The sequence below is a fragment of the Aptenodytes patagonicus genome, chromosome 2, assembly GCF_965638725.1.
Source record: "Aptenodytes patagonicus chromosome 2, bAptPat1.pri.cur, whole genome shotgun sequence".
Lineage (NCBI taxonomy): Eukaryota > Metazoa > Chordata > Aves > Sphenisciformes > Spheniscidae > Aptenodytes > Aptenodytes patagonicus.
This window is the reverse complement of record NC_134950.1, coordinates 59,974,131-59,995,324: the sequence shown is the minus strand read 5'-3', so window position 1 is coordinate 59,995,324 and position 21,194 is coordinate 59,974,131. Positions and strand designations below refer to the sequence as shown.

Here is a 21,194-nt window from a genome sequence, read left to right as displayed (position 1 = left end):
ACCAGATGACCTCCAAAGGTCCCTTCCAACCTCTAACCATTCTGTGATACATTGAAATTTGCTTAAAAGAGGAAAGACACTCCACTGTATTTCCCCTCTTTTTATTATTCTGATTTCTTCCAAAAATAGCATAACAACATACTTGCAAATGAAATTTGATACAAGAAATCTAACAAAACTAGCTTTGATGCACACAAATTTCAATGCAACATTTCAGCACTTCTAAAGTGTTGGTGTTTTTCAGCTAGTTTCATGAATACTAATTCTAGCAGACAAGAAAGTTTTTTTTTCTTAATTTCAGCAGCAGAACTGACTGTGATTCTACTGCTTTGGTGAAGGTTATAGGTGTTCTTCTATACAATTGAAAAAAATAAATCAGGAGTCATAGCGGGAAGAGTACGATGTAATTACAGGGGGAAGGCAATCAACTACAAACTCAAATAATTTGAACGCTTAACTTTGTAACAGAAATGTTCTTTCCTAGGTTTATTATAACTTTTCAAAATACTCATGTACCATCAACAGTTCATCATTTCATCTCTATATAAACTATACTAGCCAACGGCAGCAAACAGCTACTGTTAGCCCAAGAAGGGAGAGAAAAAACATGAAGTACCCATGCGCTCTCAGTAGTGGGTGGCTACAAGCATGTGGAAAGCAGAGCAAACACCATGTCAGAAATCCCTAAGCCAGCTCTAAGAGACTGACAGGCAGTTAAGATGGTAGTTAGGCAGTTCTGCCTATTGATATCATTAGATTACATTCCCAAACAAAATATTTGGCTCTAATTTGGGGATTGTTATCCACATCTACTGGGGCATGTACACACATACACAGCCCTCCCTCCCAGAGTGAACTTCTAGTATCTTCAAATGTTATACAGGCTCCCCTTTTAGTTCATGATCCAGTACGTGACCATGTTTCCTAATGCCTTCCTAATGCCTGCAATGAGGTCCCCATCACCACCAATAGCTCATCTTTCTGCCGAGCCCATTTGGAATTTTATGAAACAAGTAAAAAACACATCCTAAGATCTGTCTAATAAGTTTCAGGAGACATTAAAACTACCAAAAAGTCAGGGGAGTCTTTAATACAATAGAAAATGTTCAGTAATCTAAGTTCAGCAGCTGTTACTGATTACTGCACAGTCATATTTGGAAAAATGACGTAAAGATTTAAAACTTTAGAAATTCAGTTCTTTCAGAGCAGTTTTGTACAGAACAAACTCATTTAATCTTGAAAGCACCATGAAGTGACACTACGTATCAGCAAGCACAAAAAACAAGAACATCATGGGACTTCACCATGTAAACTACACCTTGAATACCACTAAGGTAGATTTACACTGCAGGCTTGAGCACAGCACAGAGGTACTCAAACTGACTCAGATACTACTTGCCACTTAGCTCTGCATGCAATGTAGACATACCCTATGTGCCTGAATATATCTCGTTATGAATTAACTGAGCTCTGCAGTACAATATTTAGGCCCTCATTCTGCACCATCGAAGTCAACAGTCATTTTTCCATCAACTTCAGAAAGTGCAGGGTCAGGCTTGTAATCACAAACATACTTCTACTAACAAAACATTTGTTTCTAACATGAAGTTGTGTCAAGTTCAAACATGAGTTTTGAGAGCATGCAGATTGCTTACAAATGCTTAAAAAGACTGGTTCAGAATCTTTCTTATATATACACACACAAGTCCATCTGTCACAGACAGGCAATGTAACTCAGAATCATGAGCTTGCTCTAGTTTTTGGTAGTGTCCTGCACACTTCTGATAATTACAAAATAAAAAATAAAAAAATAGTTGCAACAATGGATTTCTGACCATTCCAACTTGCACATGGATATGATCTCTTCTTGCTGCATCCAGTACGTGAAGTTTCACAGTTGCTTCTCAAATGCAAATACCAAGTAAATACCTAAAAAAGAAAATGGAGTATTTAAAGTTTCAAGCTTCCTCTGCCACTCAATTAAGTTTTCAAAATATAAACAGGTTAATACTCTGCCCAAACAACCTGCTAGCAGGTTACTGAAATTATAAAAACTGCTACGGTTTCCCAATGAGTACTTCTAGCACTCAATTCCAGCATGGTTTTAGACATATTTTCACAATAGAGCTAAGACTGCACAAAAGCAAAATATTTTAAAAACTGTTGATACGGTTAATGCAACGCTAACTTCAGTTAACGATATTACTGAAATGTGAATGTAATTCATAAATTACTACGCCATTCTACACATAATTAACATTCACTGGTACATAAGAAGTCATATGCAACTAAGTTTAAAGACTCCTTCATACACGCAGTAATGGACAATTAGGGGTGAAATGATCAACTTCATTTTTAATTAAAAAGTGAATAAATTCATGGTACAAAATTATTAATTTTGCTCTTTTAAAATATCACGGACAAAGAAGAAATATTTACAAATGCTGGACGGCATTTTCTCAACTCCAGAACAGTATGATTCTACAAACGGGTACTCATACAGTCCACACCAGCACCCTTGGAAAATACTTATTTGGCATATAATCAATGCCAGCTATGTCAGAAATTCTTATGCTTCATACCAGACAGGTAAGTTAAACCAGTTTCTTGAGACCGTGACTCTAATTAAACATTTATGGATTTCCACTTGAACTCAGCTTTTGTTTTACGGATGAGGTGCAAATCTTTCAAGACAAGCCTCAGCGATAAAGCAAAGTGAAGTTCCATGTAATGAGCAAGCTGTGCTTATACCCTAACTATCAGAAGCTCTGTACTCCAAATCTCTCTGAAAAAAAGAGACTACTTAGAAAATACAGTCATCACTGGACTTTTAAAGGTATAAAAAGCCCCTCTCAATTAGATTAACAGTTTACATAATACTTTTACATTGCTGGAATTAATGTGCACCTTATGATTCATACCTTTAAAAAACAGATAATAATTTAAGAAAGCAAACACCTTAACTACAGATTTTTTCATTCATGAGTTGAACAGCATTTTTTGTTTGTTTTTAAACAACTAACACAACCAGTATAATGGTCTGAAAAATGCAAATGCTGGTTGGGTGCAGTTACACAGAAGTTAGTAATAATCTCTGTGGGAGTCAATTTTTATCCTTAGAATTCTCAGTCCCTTATATCTGAGTTTTATTAAACTCAACATTGGAAAAAGATGATGCCAGAAGTTTTCCATGGCACATGCTCACAAAATTTCAAAACATATTTAACAATAGTGTATCCTTTTTGGTGTCTGAGGCACTGACTTTCTTCTCCTCCCTTTATAAAACATTCAAATACCTCTTCACCATCCATGCTTTAATTGCTTCTTCCTGAAACATGTATCACTACAGGCAAAGAGTAAAGCTTCAGTCCCTGTCTTCCCAAAATAGATTTGTATTATTTTTGATGAATGTTATGTCCCAACCGAAGTTTGTTTTCTAGTTGACTGATAACAGTGTAATACCCAAGTGTACCAAACAGAAGTATAGTATTTAATCCTCCAACACTAGCAAAATACTGGCATCCTCTTTTCATACACTCTAAGTAAGGCTTCCCCAAACTATTTTAGCCCAAAAGTTTGTGTGCTAAAAGCTACTTAAATAAAGCAAAATTTCAACCTACTTTATGCATTTCCCTCCCAATTTCTTCAGATGTGTGCACAACATAATCTATACACAGGCATTTGAATAACACAAACAATAAAATTTCATTATATTTAAAATTTGGATTTTCTTCCATAAGCAGGCTATTTTACAGCCTTCCATAGCAGTCATTCAGTCAATACTGAGTTTTCAAAACAATACTTACTTGTTGCTTCCCATTCAGATTTACTCAAGGTTCCCTAGAAGGGGACAAAAAAACCAAAAACACAGTTTCAACAAAAAATGAGGAAACAATAAAACACTGCTTTAACTCAGGATAATCAATCTTTCACAGACCAACTTCTAACCACCCACACTGGCTGGCTATTTAGGGACTAGAAGAGCATTACTGTAGACCATAGAGACTTATAACTCCAATAACAAGGACGGTAGGGAACTGGAACACCACAGATAACGGAACACACCTAAATTACAGAGGTATAGGCGAATGGGCCAACAGTCTGCTGGGCTGGATGTCTCTGCAATGCAGAGCACGCTGGGTCCATTACCACACATCAGTGTGACTTGACCTGGCTCAAGCTGCTCTCCAGCCTGAGATGCCCAACACTTGTGCAGAAGTCAAGAAGAGGCCCTATATCACGGTGCTGCCACCTTCCCCAGGAATACTGCCTGTCTCCACCTAACACCTCCCTGCAGCCCACAAAAACTCTATTTGCAAGAGACTAACTCCCAAGCCCACTCACACACTGAAAAAACAGACTGCCTTGCAGCCTAGGAAACCTACTCCTAGCTCAGCCTTTCAGATGAAAGCAGGACAAGTGCACAAGTGAAAAGCTGCTGCCATTTACCCCACCTATTAAGAAGCACGAGGTAACAACAAGCTGGTTTTCTGCTCTGCCCACTCCATCCCCTTCCAGTGAGTTCTCACTGGGGGCATGATTTAGCCCATATGCTTGCTACCCACTGACCAATCCTGACCAAATGATTCATCTTTTAAAACGCTAGTGAAAAAAGGCTTGTTCAAGCAGATTTCTTCTTTGCCAGGTGACACAGCACCTGGCAAAAGAGGTCTTTGGTCTGACCTGACCATTCTCCTGTTCTTAAGCTTATTTCTTAAAAGAAGCATTTTTCTTTTTAAAATTTTTAGATTTCAAATACAGAGAGTGGGTTTCTTTTCCCTCTTGATGTACAATTTTTGTATATACAGTAAAAGGAATATATCTTCAAGAATTCAGAACACGAACCAATAACCAATGGATCCCAATTAATAACCAATAATCCAATAATCATTGGATAAACCAATTATTAAAAAAAGAAAAATCCAAGTGGAAAAACTTCAAGCTGACCAGCCTCATGCTATGTCTATAACAATGAAATACGATGCCATCTATCAGTAACTGCATATGATTTTACTAAAACTACAATCTTTACTCAAACTAGTCTCCAATTTTGGTTCTCTCTTGTCAAAGAGCCTCAACACATAAAAAAGACCTGAAGTTCAGACTGAAAGAGCCAACGCTGCTTATCAGGAACCATTCAGCATGAATAGTTAGGTTGAACCAAGCCTTTGCAAGGATTCCATCCAGCCTGACTCCCCAAATGCACAGACAGAAGCAAACACACAGCTATATGCTACCCTGAATAGCTAGCCTGGCTACAGATGGAGAAGCAATAGCCAAATGGCAGCAGCTTCTGGGAAAAAAATGACAGCAGGCATTGCCTGTCCTCCCACTCACTTCCCAGGAACAGCAGCTGTGCGGGCTCCTGTCCACCACGCACCCAATTCTGAGATCAATACAGAAGAATGAAAGGCTGGGAGGGGACCAGCTGCAGACAACGCCAACATTGTCATGTACTGCTAGGACAACGGAAGAAAGAAAAACTCTATAAAAACATGAGAAAGACAGCAAGCTCAGAAAGGTAGCGTGTGCATTAGAAGCCAGGACTAGAAGCAGAAAAAACATATTTAATTGGACCACCGATCTAAAACCTAATATGACCTCCATTAAAGATGGTTCAGTATTCTTTTATTTCTGAAGTCATAAATCAAGCTGCCAAAACAGGAGAAATGCAGAAAAATATATGACTGGATATCAGACTAAGTTTTGTACAAGGTAAGATTACGATCATCACAAAGAAAGTTTCTTTTCATTCCAGAACATGAACAGAATATCATATTTAATAAAACTGAGGGCGGAAATATATGGATTTTGTTTTATGCATGTAGGACTACTCTAATTCTAGGAGCTCTATTAAAAAGAAAAAAAATGAAGGCACAGCAGGTTTAAAAAAAATAGCATTTACAGAACTTTAATAAAATCGGCCGAGAAGTGAGCTGGATCTTCTTCACCCAAAAAGACAATAGAAAAGCAATGTTTAAGATTTCAAATACATACAGTATTATGAAGAAAGTTCTCAACTCTCCTGACAGAGGATTAAAAGAAGAAAACTAAATCTTTAAATCGGTAGTATGAAGATCCGTAAGAAAATTCTTCAAATTAAAAAGAGTTACGTTAGAACAGCTGGCCAAGGAAGATGGCAAAATATCCTTTCCCTTTTGCATTGTTACAAATTTCTTAATAGCTACCAAATTAAGTGAATTTGTTTGAGTATGGGGTATAGATTACATGAACTCCTCAGCCCTGCAGCTTTACGATTTTTCACATGCACATAGACATTCATACCAATTTCACTGCAGTTGAAATGAAGAAGGCACCACATGTCCAAAAGATCAGGACCTCAATTTTAGACACCATTTGCTCTAGTGAAGCAAGAAGGAGCTTACCAGTGGTAACTTTGCCTTGCCATCTTTGATGAACTCTTTTGCGTGCTCATAATCATCAGGTTTATCGGAAACAAGCCTGGAATCACCAAATGTAGAATATGGCTGGAGAACATAGAAAAAAAATAACAAAAAGTATTAATTGCATAGTAAGATACATTAATCACATCAGTCAAGGGTTTGTCACAACATAGCCCAGAATGGAGGTCAGTAATTATTAAAAGGATTCTAAATTTAGATCTCTCCTTTACAGCACCTATAAGGTCAAGTCCAATATTCCCTACTTCCCAGAAAATCTGACACCCAGGATTTTTATAAATGAACTTTGATCCTTATGTTTCCAAAACAGGGGAAACAAAATAACTATAAAAATTATTCTCCCTGTACAGCACATTATGAGTATTACCTAGATACACCCTCTTTTAGAACAGCAACTGAACAAACCAGCATCTCTTAAGTAGAAACACTAAGAAATGAGCAACTGTAAGATTTCAAGCAGAATGCTTAAAATGCTTTAATAACACACAGGAGCTGTAACAGAAGTATACAACTGATTCTTCAAAACTAATATATACTTATTAAGGATGCCAGTTACTGCATAATGGTCTGTACTTAACAATGCAGTTCTCAATAGTAAAGTGGCCACTAATTTAAGACAACTCTCACTTTTAGAATCATAAAATCATAGAATTGTTTAGGTTGGAAAAGACCTTTAAGATCATAAAGTCCAACCATTAACCTAGCACTGCCAAGTCCACCACTAAACCATGTCCCTAAGCACCACATCTACATGTCTTTTAAATATCTCCAGGGATGGGGACTCAACCACTTCCCTGGGCAGCCTGCTCCAATGCTTGACAACCCTTTCGGTGAAAAAATTTTTCCTAATATCCAATCTAAACCTCCCCTGGCGCAACTTGAGGCCATTTCCTCTCGTCCTATCGCTTGTTACTTGGGAGAAGAGACCAACACCCACCTCGCTACAACCTCCTTTCAGGGAGTTGTAGAGAGCGATGAGGTCTCCCCTCAGCCTCCTTTTCTCCAGGCTAAACCACCCCAGTTCCCTCAGCCCCTCCTCATAACACTTGTGCTCTAGACCCTTCACCAGCTTCGTTGCCCTTCTCTGGACACGCTCCAGCACCTCAATGTCTTTCTTGCAGTGAGGGGCCCAAAACTGAACACAGTATTCGAGGTGCGGCCTCACCAGTGCCAAGTACAGGGGGACAATCGCTTCCCTACTCCTGCTGGCCACACTATTTCTGATACAGGCCAGTATGCCATTGGCCTTCTTGGCCGCCTGGGCACACTGCCGGCTCATGTTCAGCTGGCTGTCGACCCACAGCCCCAGGTCCTTTTCTGCCGGGCAGTTTTCCAGCCACTCTTCCCCAAGCCTGTAGCGCTGCATGGGGTTGTTGTGGCCGAAGTGCAGGACCCGGCACTTGGCCTTGTTGAATCTCATACAGTTGGCCTCGGCCCATCAATCCAGCCTGTCCAGGTCCCTCTGCGGAGCCTTCCTACCCTCGAGCAGATCAACACTCCCACCCAACTTGGTGTCATCTGCAAACTTACTGAGGGTGCCCTCGATCCCCTCATCCAGATCATTGGCAAAGATATTAAACAGAACTGGCCCCAGTACTGAGCCCTGGGGAACACCACTTGTGACTGGCTGCCAAGTGGATTTAATTCGATTCACCACAACCCTTCGGGCCCAGCCATCCAGCCAGTTTTTTACCCAGTGAAGAGTACGCCCGTCCAAGCCATGAGCAGCCAGTTTCTCCAGAAGAATGCTGTGGGAAACAGTGTCAAAGGCTTTATTAAAGTCCAGGTAGACAACACCCACAGCCTTTCCCTCATCCTTTAAGCGGGTCACCATGTCATAGAAAGAGATCAGGTTAGTCAAGCAGGACCTGCCTTTCATAAACCCATGCTGACTGGGCCTGATCACCTCGTTGTCCTGTACATGCCGCGTGATGGCACTCAAGATGATCTGCTCCATAACCTTCCCCAGCACCGAGGTCAGACTGACAGGCCTGTAGTTCCCCGGATCCTCCTTCCGGCCCTTCTTGTAGATGGGTGTCCCATTTGCTAACCGCCAGTCAACTGGGACCTCCCCAGTTAGCCAGGACTACTGATAAATGATGGAAAATGGCTTGGTGAGCACTTCTGCCAGCTCCCTCAGGACCCTTGGGTGAATCCCATCCGGCCCCATGGGTTTGTGTGTGTCTAAGTGGTGTAGCAGGTCGCTAACCATTTCCCCATGGATTATGGGGGCTTCATTCCGCTCCCCGTCCCTGTCTTCCAGCTCAGGGGGCTGGGTACTCAGAGAACAACTGCTCTTACTATTAAAGACTGAGGCAAAGAAGGCATTAAGTACCTCAGCCTTTTCCTCAGCCTTTCTCACTATGTTCCCCCCACATCCAATAAAGGATGGAGATTCTCCTTAGCCCTCCTTTTGTTGCCAATGCATTTAGAGAAACATTTTTTATTGTCTTTTATGGCAGTAACCAGGTTAAGTTCTAGTTGGGCTTTGGCCCTTCTAATTTCCTCCCTGCATAACCTCACAACATCCTTGTAGTCCTCCTGAGTTGCCTGCCCTGTCTTCCAAAGGTCATAAACTCTCCTTTTTTTCCTGAGTTCCAGCCAAAGCTCTCTGTTCAGCCAGGCTGGTCGTCTTCCCCGCCAGCTCATCTTTTGGCACATGGGGACGGCCTGCTCCTGCACCTTTAAGATTCCCTTCTTGAAGAATGTCCAGCCTTCCTGGAGTCCTTCTGACAGTGTGCTCCCCCCCAGCCTTTTCCCGTAACCCTGCTCAAGTGATAACCAGCAGTGGCAGTCATAATGGATGCATCTGGTTATGATGGATGCATCCGGCTGAAAGTGGATTCTGGGGAGACCGATAACAACACAATAGCCAAGGGCTAATTTATGGCAATGCATCCACCTAACCACAGTGCTGGTCAATGTCTAACTCAAGCCAAATTTGGAAGAAACTAACATCTGCAGCCAGGATGTAAATATGACTATGAGTCAATCATCTTACCCCCATAAATAGTGAGCAGCCCAAGAACTCTTTGAGCTCTCCTGCACAGCAGCAGGCTGCATGCCAGGATCTCCCCTTGAGTAAGGACGCCTCTCAAGGTTACTCCTCGAGGTTGAGAGAATCCTTATCACGTCAGATACTCAGTAATTGGGAATAAGCACACTGAAACTTTGAAATCTTAGCTAAGTGATACAAAGGATTGACTGCGCATGTATAATCCTTTAGACATAAACCATTGACCAAGTCTGGGACTAGGATTGGACCCAGCCACACCTAGACTCTTCTCTGAGGAATTTAGAAAGCAAGGGGGTCCTTTCTGAACCTCATGACTCAACAGGAGGGTCTCCCTGACAGTTTTGTCTGACCCTGTCCCCTATGCAGTAAATAATCAAGTGTATCTTACCATCGAATCTTGTTAAACCACTGTCACATTTACTATCAAACTTTGTGAAATCGCTGTTTTAGATCAATAAACATATTGCTGCTTGTCTCTTACAAGTGAAGTGCATCACTCTTTCTGCGACACTCCTTTGCCCTTCAGGACTGCCTCCCAAGGGACTCTGTCAACCAATCTCCTAAACAGGCCAAAGTCTGCCCTCCGGAAGTCCAAGGTAGCAGTTCTGCTGAACCCCCTCCTTACTCCTCCAAGAATTGGAAACTATCATTTTGTGATCGCTGTGCCCAAGACGGCCTCCAACCGTCACATCACCCACAAGTCCTTCTCTGTTCACAAAAAACAGGTCCAGCGGGGCGCCCTCCCTAGTTGGCTCACTCACCAGCTGTGTCAGGAAGTTGTCTTCCACACACTCCAGGAACCTCCTAGACTGTTTCCTCTCCGCTGTATGGTATTTCCAGCAGACCTCTGGTAAGCTGAAGTCCCCCACGAGAACAAGGGCTAGCGATTGTGAGACTTCTGCCAGCTGCTTATAGACTATTTCGTCTGCCTCTTCATCCTGGCTGGGTGGTCCATAACAGACTCCCACCATGATATCTGCCTTGTTGGCCTTCCCCCTGATTCTTACCCATAAACATTCAACCCTATCGTCACCATCATTAAGCTCTCGGCAATCAAAACCCTCCCTAACCTACAGGGCTACCCCACCACCTCTCCTTCCTTGCCCATCCCTTCTGAAGAGTTTATAGCCATCCACTGCAGCACTCCAGTTGTGCGAGTCATCCCACCATGTTTCCATAATGGCAACTGTATCATAGTTTTTCTGCTGCACAACAGCTTCCAGCTCCTCCTGTTTGTTGCCCATGCTGCGTGCATTGGTGTAGATGCACTTCAGTTGGGCTACTGATCCCGCCATCTTTTTGGGGGGAGAAACCCTAATTCCTACATGACCATTCTCAGGTGCTTCTGTGGTTTCTAACACATCCATAACCCTTGCGTCTTTGCTGCCACATGGATCTCCATCCCCTACCTCCACTGAGACGGCAGACCAAAGGACCTTGCTAGCTCACCATCCCTCACACATTGGTGTGCCGCCCCCAGTCTTACCTCTAGGGAGCCTGGTTTTACCCCTTTCCCCCTTCAAATCTAGTTTAAAGCTCTTTCAATGAGCCCTGCCAACTCCTGTGCAAAGATCCTTTTCCCCCTTTGAGACAGGTGTACCCCGTCTGTTGCCAGCAGGCCTGGTGTCGTGTAGACTGACCCATGATCAAAAAAACCCAAATTCTGCTGGCGACACCAGGCTCGGAGCCAGGTATTGATCTGCTGGCTCTTCTGTTTCTTCCCTCATCATTCCCTGCAAGTGGAAGGATAGAGGAGAACACTACTGGTGCTCCTGATCCCTTAACCAGTCTTCCCAAGGCCCTGAAGTCTCCCTTGATTGCCCTCGGACTTCTTGTTGCAACTTCATTGCTGCCTACCTGAAAAATCAATAATGGATAATCATCTGAGGACAGTACCAGGGTAGGAAGCGTTCTCTTCACATCTTTAACCCAGGCCCCAGGGAGGCAACAGACTTCCCTAAGAAGTGGGTCCGGTCTGCATAATGGGCCTTCTGTTCCCTTCAGAAGGGAGTCTCCTATGACAGTGACCCGTCTTTTTTGCTTTATGGAAGCAGTTTTGATGCAGGGCGTAGGCTGACTTAACCTTGGCGACACCTCCAAGCTAGATGAACCATCGTCCTCGTTATTGTTTGGTTCCACTTGCAGAGCCTCATACCTATTATGCAAGGGCACCTGGGAAGGTGGGGTAGTCACAGAGGAGATGTGCCTGCTGCACCGGCCAGGAACTTGTCGCCATTGCCCCCTATCCCTTGAGTCACCGCGTTCAGCCAGGTGGAGAGAAGATAGGGAATCCTCTGTATCATGCGTCCTGTCTGCCTGTTGGGCCTGTCCCAGGGAAGGTAGGGTGCGATTCCAGTAGTCTCTCTCTCTCTCGCACTCCCTGATACTCCTCAACCTACTCACCTCCTCCCGGATCTCTGCCACTAAGCAGAAGAGTGCCTCTGCCTGGGTGCACCTCCCACAGGTGTGCTCACTACTGCAGCCCAACACTGGCATAAGAGCAGGGCACAGCCTGCAGCCTGACACCTGGGTGGCAGCGTGTTCCCGCCGGAGCTCTGTCTGGGAAGCTGCGTCAGTGGTGGGTGCAGAGCTTAGAGAGGCCATGGCTTTCTGCCGGGTGGATACCACTGCTCCCTGGTCGAGCTGGCAGAGCTTCAGTGTCCTTCCTGCACGCCCTTCCACGCAAACTGCTGTGCAAACTGCCATGCCATGCCATGCCCTTGCTGACACACCATGCCCTGTTCGCCCGTCCTGCTGGCGGCGCTCCCGGTTGCTAGCACTCCTTAAGGGCTTCTTTTATATGTGTGTGGGGCTCCTGGCCCTGCCCAGGTCTCGTCAACCGCTGTCATGCGAGCTGTGGGCTCCTGGCGGCTCCCTCAGCTCCCCCTGAGGTTCCCCTGGTTCGGGAAACCACCCTGTGCACCTCGCTAGAGCACTCCACTGTGGATCGTGCCGGCATCAGAGCTGCTCGCCTCAGCAACTGAGAACAATGCTGGTATGTCAAAGGCTGTGTCACCATGCTATTGGCAATATGAGCCCATACAAAGCACCGTCCCTTTCAGATGTCAACAAGGACAGTCAAGTCCACTTGCAGCCCATGTGACTCAGTTTAGTAAGTCACCAGATACTTGACTTGATAGTTCTATGCTGAAAAATTCTACTGTTTGAGGGAGTAGGGAAGCACAGAGAACTGTGAGTAAAACCAAAGCCTCAGAGATGGCTTCTCTGAAGCTGCTCAAGTCATCCAGGATAAGAGCTTGAGGATAAAAAAGCAAAAACATTGGGGAAAAACAGAAGCTCAGTTACAGGTAAGTACCATTTTGTTCCACAAACACAGCCTGTCCTTTTATTCTACAAAGATTACTTTCTGTCTTTTCAAACAATATTCCTTGCACAAAGATCCAGCTTTCAGTTTCTCTCTGCTGAGGAAGAAATGGATTATGGTTACCACTATCTGACACCAGACATGATTCTTGTGCTTCTGCTTACTAGTTAGTAAAAATGAAAACTTGCCTCAAAATTAAAATTTTATCTACAGAACTGAATCACTCTATTGGGTGCTGGTGCCCAGGTGATGGCAGTGGGGGGGCTGCACAGGTGGCCTCCATGGGGAAAGGCCAGGGCCAGGGCTATCCCAGACACAGATGGTTCCACCAGTTCCAACAGAGCCATCGCAGGGCACAGCTGAGCCCTTCAGCCATGAGTGGGGCACCACAGTCACACTTTCAGCCACAGGAGTTTAGTTCTTCTATTGGTAGCCCTTAATTAATTGCACAATGTTCACAACAGGAATTTCAATTATTGCACAAATAATTACAAGATGTAAAATGCTATTTAAATGAAACAAGTTAACTCCATATTTACCTCCAAGGCCTGCATTCTCCTTAACAGCATTTTATGCTCCTCGTTCTTGATTTTTTCTTCATAGAATTCCCGAAATGTCATTTTGTAGACTAATTTCATACCATGCTTCTTTGCCATTCTGTCAAAATAATAAGCTTAATTACAGAAGCCACAAAATTATTGTAGTTTTATTTTGAAAGGAACAATTTTAAGCCACAGTGACATCTTATGGTATTCACTAGGATTACACTCCTTCTAGAATTTGTTTTTTTAGTAAAGACATTTAGATGAGAAAAACTGCACTGCCACCACAAACTGTACTTTTTTTAATTAGGACAACAAAAATCTACACAGAAGTCATTTACAAACACTTTAATAGAAAAATGTCTCTTCTCCCAACACACAGAAGTAAGTTCCATTTGAACTTCCAGAAAGACTACGCTATTTTCCCTGCAGTATCATCACCCTGTCACATCAGATATTATGGATATATTTAGAGAATCTCTTTCTACTAGATTTAGTGCCTTACATCTCACTTATATGTAGACACTGTGGTCATACAACACTGAAGTTACAGGTTTCAGTGACAGACGCTGGTATTTTTCATAGAGAACTACAAATGAAGTGTGTGAAAATATACAGGTTTGAAGGGAAAGCTTAATATTGTTTAACAACAGTTTAACAATAACTGAGCTTGAATGGCAGGAAAAACCCCAACATAGAAACATTTGTCTGTACCTCAGGAGACAGGCTGGGAAAGGCAAATCTGAATTCACACAGAGGTAACAGCAAAATGTATGCGCTCACAGATGAAGATTTAGAGGAAGAAAAAATAAGTCGTAGGAAAAATCCTACAAACATCCAAAGGAAGTTGGAGAAGACAAGAAAGAGGTACCATGATGAAGAGGATATACAAGAAGGCTTGCTGAAGAACTAAAGAAAGGTAGAATGAAACCCCCCAAAAAGTTAAGATTAAAGAAAAAGTTGACAGCACTAAAGGTTTGCTGACAGATCCAACATATGAGATACAGACATTCTCCTGTGAGACCTAGTTTAAGTCTTCACACAGCTTCTGACCAGAGCACCTTCAACTGAGTGCAATGGACAGACCACAGTTGTGGGTGGAAATGCAAGAACCTCTTCATTTGGAGCAACAACAAAAAATGAAGAACTGAAAAATATAATAAGAAAGCCAAAATGTAATCTTCTGCAAGTATTATGCAATGATGCACAAGCTAAACAAATGCTTATTATGTTTCACAGCTTTCATTGTATAATGAATTCAAAACTTAACTTACTCTTCCAGTAATGGAAAGTAAACCAAGAACTCAGGGACATCAACCACTTCTTCCAAGTGGAAATCATACTTGCAGCCAAACAAGGGATATTCTCCCTTCTTTTCAAATTTTACACTGTACACCTCATTCCCAAATGAATTTGTTTCTGAAGCTTCAAGTCGCTTTCTATAAAATGAGATATAAACAAACATTTATTGACCAGTTTTTAATTTAACAGGCAGAGAAAACTATGCATAAGAGGCCTGAAAGTGTTTCTCCCAGCACGACAGCATTCAATGATCTCTGTAGTCTCCCACCTCCCTTACCTAGAAAGGCAATGAAACAGTGAAATGAAGAGAAGAAACATACTAGGTTTTAATAGTTTATCATTCCTATATAACATACCAAGGACTAAATGGACCTAGAAAATTAACCTTTAGCCCAGACACAGTCTACATGGACAAGTCAAGCTTCTTGGAACAACCACAGCAAAACCCTGACAGTTATTCCCCAGGCTGTGGCTACTTTGCCACTATTTAAGTTGCTACAGAGGGTTTATGTATGAAGATCTATATTCTATACCAGAAGAACCATGGGTGCAGGAGACAAGGATTAGTGCAGATTTACGTGTTTGAGTCAAGTTCACAGGTGAGATTTTCCTGACTAGAATCCAAAACTGTTGCAAAAAACTCGCTTATGTTTGCACAAACATATCAGAGCACGGTAAGAACAACTATCACAATGCTTCACAGACTTTTGAAAGACTAATAGAATATAAAAGTACTTACACAAGTTCAAAGCTATTTGGAGTTGTGCCAATGAAATACCCTCCAGGAGAGAGGTTCCCACAAGCGTTTTTAAGCATCATGTCAGCCTGTTCATATGTCTCAAATGAGTAATGGTAAACAAATTGACAGCTGCAAATGTCAAAGCGCATATCTGGATCATTGTATTTGGAAGACAAGAGATCCTGAAATAGATTAAAAAGAAAAAAAACTGTAACAAAAGCTACAGAAACAAGCATGATTCACTTAAATCTTCCAACAAAATACGCTACTTCCATAATTCTTTGAAGTTTTTCCTTTCAGCTCCCACTACTTCACAAGTTCAACAAGAACAAGATGAAAAAGGTAAGAGTAAGAAAAAGTCCTCTGCTACACAGAAAACCATACGTAACATTTGGGAACAACAAGAATACACATTTCAAAGTTATCATGTCCTCGACTTCTTTTCATGTTGTCAAGTAACACCACGGCACCTGAAAGGCCAAAACGCGAGGTTAGTTACCTAACAGTTTCCAGAGATATTTTACTGCTGAGGGTTTATAACCGGCCACCGTTTAGCTGGAAACAATTATGATAATAAAATGAATTTTCAGTTTACTAAGTCTCTGTAATGAGAACTGACCCATTAAACATATAATTTAGCAGAGGAGGAGTTGTTTTAAATACGGCAAATTGCCTGCTCACCAAGTTGTGTTTATCTGTATTCTCACACACGTACATACATGTGTACCAACATACTCCTCCCCACCCCAGACCAAGTAACCATTAACTCTAAAGAACTTGGAGCCCTTAAAATTTGTCAGGTTAAAGTTTGCCACAGTTTGACCCTGTACTCAGCAGTTCTCTAACTCTTCTTGGTCAGGCTTCTTTTATACAATACTAGTAAGCCAACATAAATAACACAGGAGCACATGGGTTCTCCCCAAGGCCCATGATGTGCATTCCATAACAGTTCTACCCAAGCTTCTCTTCTCTCCCAGACTTCCCATCCACCCACTCACTCTCAGTCTCTACCAGTTCATGCCACATACTGTCAACGTTCTGCATGTGGCAAGACAAAAATGGACACTTCACATACCCATAGCAATTTTATCTGTTCATTTACTCCCTCTCTGCATTTTGAGAAAGAGATACAGGAAACTGAGAAACAAAGGTGGGCGGAATTGGACAAGCTGTGAGAAGGAGATTTTGCATTATATACAACATAGATGATAGAGAGACAAAGCCAGGGAGATGAACTTTTGTGTCCGTGGACAGACAGAACAGAGTGTGCAACAGAAAATACACGTGCATGTAAGACTGAGCTGTAATAGCAACATGAAAAGACCCCTTTCTCTCCTGGCCAAGGCGCTCTCCTCTCTCTGCTGACTGTAATTTTAAGCAGAGACAGATGACCTGGAACCTGCAACAGACTGTATTCCTCAGAAGAAGGGGAGGCAACCAAGAATTCAAGTCAACAACCCTTCCTGCAAGTCTGGGAAGAACAGTTTCAGCCTTTCCGCAGATATGCTGGAAGCAGGCAGGCTCTGTCCCTCAGCCTGCATCAGCAGCACACTCTCAGCCTTCATTTCATGGAAGCAAAAGCAGCGCTGGTTGTAAGACTGTCTCCTAAGCCTCAGCGATGTATTCAATATTGCCTCCAGACAGTCTCAGAAATCTGCTCTATCACACAAGTTTTGAAGATATGTATTATAGTAATCAAAATGCTGCTAGAAAAAAATTATTGGGATAATCAAAATGTACAAGTCAAATCAGAAAACATCCCTTATTCATTCCAGCATAAAAACCACATTCACCAAGACAGTTTCCAACATTCCATGCTGGCTCCCAGAACTCCAGAAATAAGTAGTCATTCCCTTTCCCTTGTCAAGTGAAAGAACCTAAAAGCACCACATTTATTATCTGAAAGACATTCAGGCTTCAAGAATGTTACACTGTAAAACAGTAACGAAACACATTTAACTACGTCTCAGTAACCTGTATAGTTGATTCTCCTGATAGCACAATAATCTGATTTTAAAAATACACATGCCCTAAATAGTACAGCACTAGCATCACTTTCTATACTTGCTTAACACAAGAACATTAAATCTCCAACATATTATAAAGCATAGGAACTGTACCTTGGTGCTATCTGCTTGTATAAATTCTGCATCAAAAATATGTTCATTGTAACGACATCGGGCTTTCATGTCTTCGTATCGCTGCTTGCACTGCTGCACAGAAATGTCAGCAATATCTAGAGAGAAATTTAAAAAAAAAAAAAAAAAAAAAAGGTGCGTAAACTGTTCCCCAGACAAGAAAACCGTAATGATTACTGGAACACAGCAGATCCATTACAGTGGGGATAAAAGTTGATCTTCAGTTACACTTCGATGGGAACAAATGCTTTCATTTCCAATTTGTAAAGAAGGAATTTAATTTGCAGGAGGTGTTTTCGATTATAAGTCTTTGTCATTTTCAGTCTTTACGTCAGACAAAAGTTGTAATCTGAAGATTTTAGAGAGCTCCCATCCTCAAAAATGCAAAGCAAGCCTCCAAAACTTCAAATGATGGATACTAGGTGATTGATACTAAGTGCTGTTAGCATTAAGTGTCTGGTATGCATTAGCTAAAACAGTTCAGCTCCCAGAGTTTCTCCAACAGTACTGAAAGCTCTTCATCTTCTTACAAATATACAAGATGTTGAAATGCAATTATTTGTGATATATGCGGATATATTGCATCATGGGAATTTTTTTATTTTGTTTCTAAGACTGTTCCTCTCTCAGAGTTTCACTGAATTATATTAAAACTAACAATATGCAATAAATTTACGTAAGAACTTTGTAAGCAAATTCATTAACTGTATTTGAAGACTGCCAATGGAAAATGAAAGGCAAGAAAGAACTGTAAAATGTAGAATACCCAGAATAATTCCCACTAAAGGAATTTTACGAAATTTCAGTATCTGTTAAATTTGAAGTTAAGTAATGCTTCCTCTGATTATCCTTGGCATGCTTTTTGGGAGAAGAGAAGATGGTATCTCCTTTCCAGCATCTAAACAAACTATTTAAATGAAAAATTTTATCAGACCATATTTTGTCAAACGACTGTGGGGTTTGTTTTATTTTTTTTTAAATGTAACTGTTACGTGTGTATTTTCAGAACAGTTAAAAACACTACAAAAGATTAGATGTGGAAGAAAATACATAAAATACAAAATGTCGGTCTTCTCCCCAGTGTTACACTTTGCCTAAGACAATCTGTGGTAATTGTGCACTTCTTTACTGATAGCAGTTTTTATTTATGAGTTGAACTGAAAGCTCATTACACAGGAAATCAATGGTTCTTATATTTATGCTGGCAATCAAGTTGATATCTTCAGGTTAAAAGACAAAAGAAGACTTTTTGACAGAAGGTATATCATTGCATTCTTGGGCTTACTGAAAAAGGAAATAATGAAAGACTGGGAACGTGCTTGGTTTTCCCATAAAACACTGGTATACTTTCCCTGGAAAGTTATTATGTCTTCTTACCCGTACAGACAAGTTTTTTAATTCTGCCTTTTTTCCATTTCAGTAAGTCTCCACCTTTGCCACATCCTAGATCCAAAACAGTTATATCATTCTTTTTCCGTCGTACCCGGTCTATAAATTCACCTAGAAAAATAAAGAGAGAATGCATATACAGGTCTCTAATTCACTTGTATTGTACAGGGATCCCTAAAGGACCAGATGGGTTTGAGAATTTTAAAACATCTCAGAACTTACTTTGCCTATAAGTTTTCTTAACATTACAGACTTAAATCTCTTTTTCTAGAAACCACTAATGATGAAAGCAACCACAAACTTTTAAAACTATGGAGAAGATAATGAATGTTTTCTGTGCTTAATGTGCTTTGCATGTAATGTGACTGGAGCTCTGAACTGTTTCCCTGGCAGACAAAGGCAAAACTGCACATTGCTAAACAACCACCCCATGCGTGAGTGGGGAAACAGGGCTCCCTTTCACTACCATTATAACGAAGGCAGATGTTATTTCAAAGTATGGGAAAGTCTTTTGCAAAAGAGTAAAAGCCAATTAAATGCATCAGCCACAACTTTTCCTTGCGGTCACATTACAAAAATGCATAATGTTCTCCACCCACTCTCCTAGGCCTTGCAATAACACTAGCTACTTGTTTGCTGTCTTTTTACCCTACATATACCAATTTCATTTTCTCTTCTACCTCCACTCTGTCGAGATTATCTCTGCTCTGACTGATGCTGGCAAATTATGCAAAATGTATCAGCATGCTAGCAACTTTTCTTCACAGTAAGAGACATGAAATATGTTTGGATACAACTGCTATAACACCACACTACTGAAATTCATCATGACTGAAAGGCTTCAACACAGGCTCCAGGGAAGTCTTTATATAAACCAAAATACTGCCTCTAACTGCTCTGATACAACACAACAAAAAGCAGCATGCTAAGACAAATGGTGCCAACATCTCCTGGCATGGATCCCTCTTCATGAATCTGTGGTGCTCTGCCGGTAATTCTTTCCTTTGTTTGGAGATATCTGATGGTTTTGTTTCCTCACTTTGGAATTAATTTGTGGGATAGCAGACTTTGCCTTTTATAAAAAGCTGCTGATTCTTAAAGAACTACATCCTCCAGTTTTTCATCTTTTTAAACCGTTGACTATGGGTAATACAGAAAATATTTATGTGTTCAAGTTTCCTACAGAATTGCTTAATCTAGACCTAAAGACAGACTACTTTGTGAAAACAGCTGTGAAATTATGAGACAGATTTAAATAACAATAACAGCTCAATCTAACAAGAACAGATAGGTTCTTTATGATTTAAAGCTGTACCTTTCTCTTTAAAAAGGTCATGAAGAAGAACAGTTTCTAATAAGAACTTTTTCTATCTTTCAGATCAGTTGATCTTTAAAACTTTAGCATGTATTTGGCACCCCAACAATATAAAACACTATCACAAAGATTCAAAATATAAATATAGATATTTTATTGCACTTGAAAATCTTATTGTGTATTAAGAGACAAAGTGCCATAATCAACACCAGAAAGCAGGAAAAAAGTTACATTTTGATACAAAAATTAGTTACATTTTATTAAAGTCTAAGCAATCAATTAAGGAAGTTTACCAATGAGGACGCTCTTTGTCCAATTATTAAAGTTTCGGAGGTAGAATATGCGAGACTGGCTACGTTTTTCCAATCCAACTTCTTGAAGTTCATTATAATGTGCAGCTACAGCTTGCCCATGGCCTATCTCACGCTGCAGGAACGAGGGAAGCAATAGACTCAAACAATGAATTCTTTTTATTACTTTTTCATGTAATCAAAAGCCCTGTGTTCACTTTGAGCATTTAAGACAGTAGACAAGTAATACTATGAAAAGCACCATCATTATATATATAAAAACATTTCCCATATCAGTCCTGGTACTGACATCAGTACTTCAATTATCACAGAGACAACTCCCTTAAAAATTTAATCCCCTTTTCAGTTGGTCCAAGTAATTTCTGATGGATGATGCCCACCATCTTTCCTTCACAGAAATACTTAACTTTCAGTTCTCTAATACTCTCACCCCTCTCAAAGAATCAGTTTCATTCCCCTTAAGCCTGGGATTGAAGAAACGGACATTCCTTCTCAAGGAACTTTAAGCTTCTTCAAAAATCCTGTTTCAGAAATTCAGTGTTTACATCTAACAGAAGTGTATAAACTGCTAATTTAACCAAAAATGCCAATGTCACATTGTCCTGGTTTTGGCTGGGATAGAGTTAATTTCCTTCCTAGTAGCTGGTACAGTGCTGTGTTTTGGATTTAGGGTGAGAATAATGTTGATAACACAC

The 21,194-nt window shown here is 41.0% G+C and overlaps 1 protein-coding gene across 4 annotated transcripts in view; it reads right to left on the bottom strand.

Moving 5' to 3' along the window:
• Positions 1–1,801: 1,801 nt before the first annotated feature.
• The window catches only part of RNMT (RNA guanine-7 methyltransferase), a 24,431-nt gene continuing 5,038 nt past the window's right edge, over positions 1,802–21,194 (bottom strand). For 3 of the 4 annotated variants that reach the window (XM_076330036.1, XM_076330034.1, XM_076330035.1), the window contains exons 3-11: positions 20,482–20,614; positions 18,862–18,984; positions 17,467–17,582; positions 15,347–15,528; positions 14,580–14,744; positions 13,303–13,420; positions 6,387–6,488; positions 3,807–3,840; positions 1,802–1,929 (exon numbers count right to left, since the gene is read on the bottom strand). In XM_076330036.1, the coding sequence (XP_076186151.1) occupies positions 1,892–1,929; positions 3,807–3,840; positions 6,387–6,488; positions 13,303–13,420; positions 14,580–14,744; positions 15,347–15,528; positions 17,467–17,582; positions 18,862–18,984; positions 20,482–20,614 (1,011 nt within the window). In that variant the 3' untranslated portion in view covers positions 1,802–1,891. Of the gene's footprint in view, positions 1,930–3,806; positions 3,841–6,386; positions 6,489–13,302; positions 13,421–14,314; positions 14,453–14,579; positions 14,745–15,346; positions 15,529–17,466; positions 17,583–18,861; positions 18,985–20,481; positions 20,615–21,194 lie in introns of those variants that run through there. The other variant, XM_076330038.1, reaches the window with a different exon arrangement.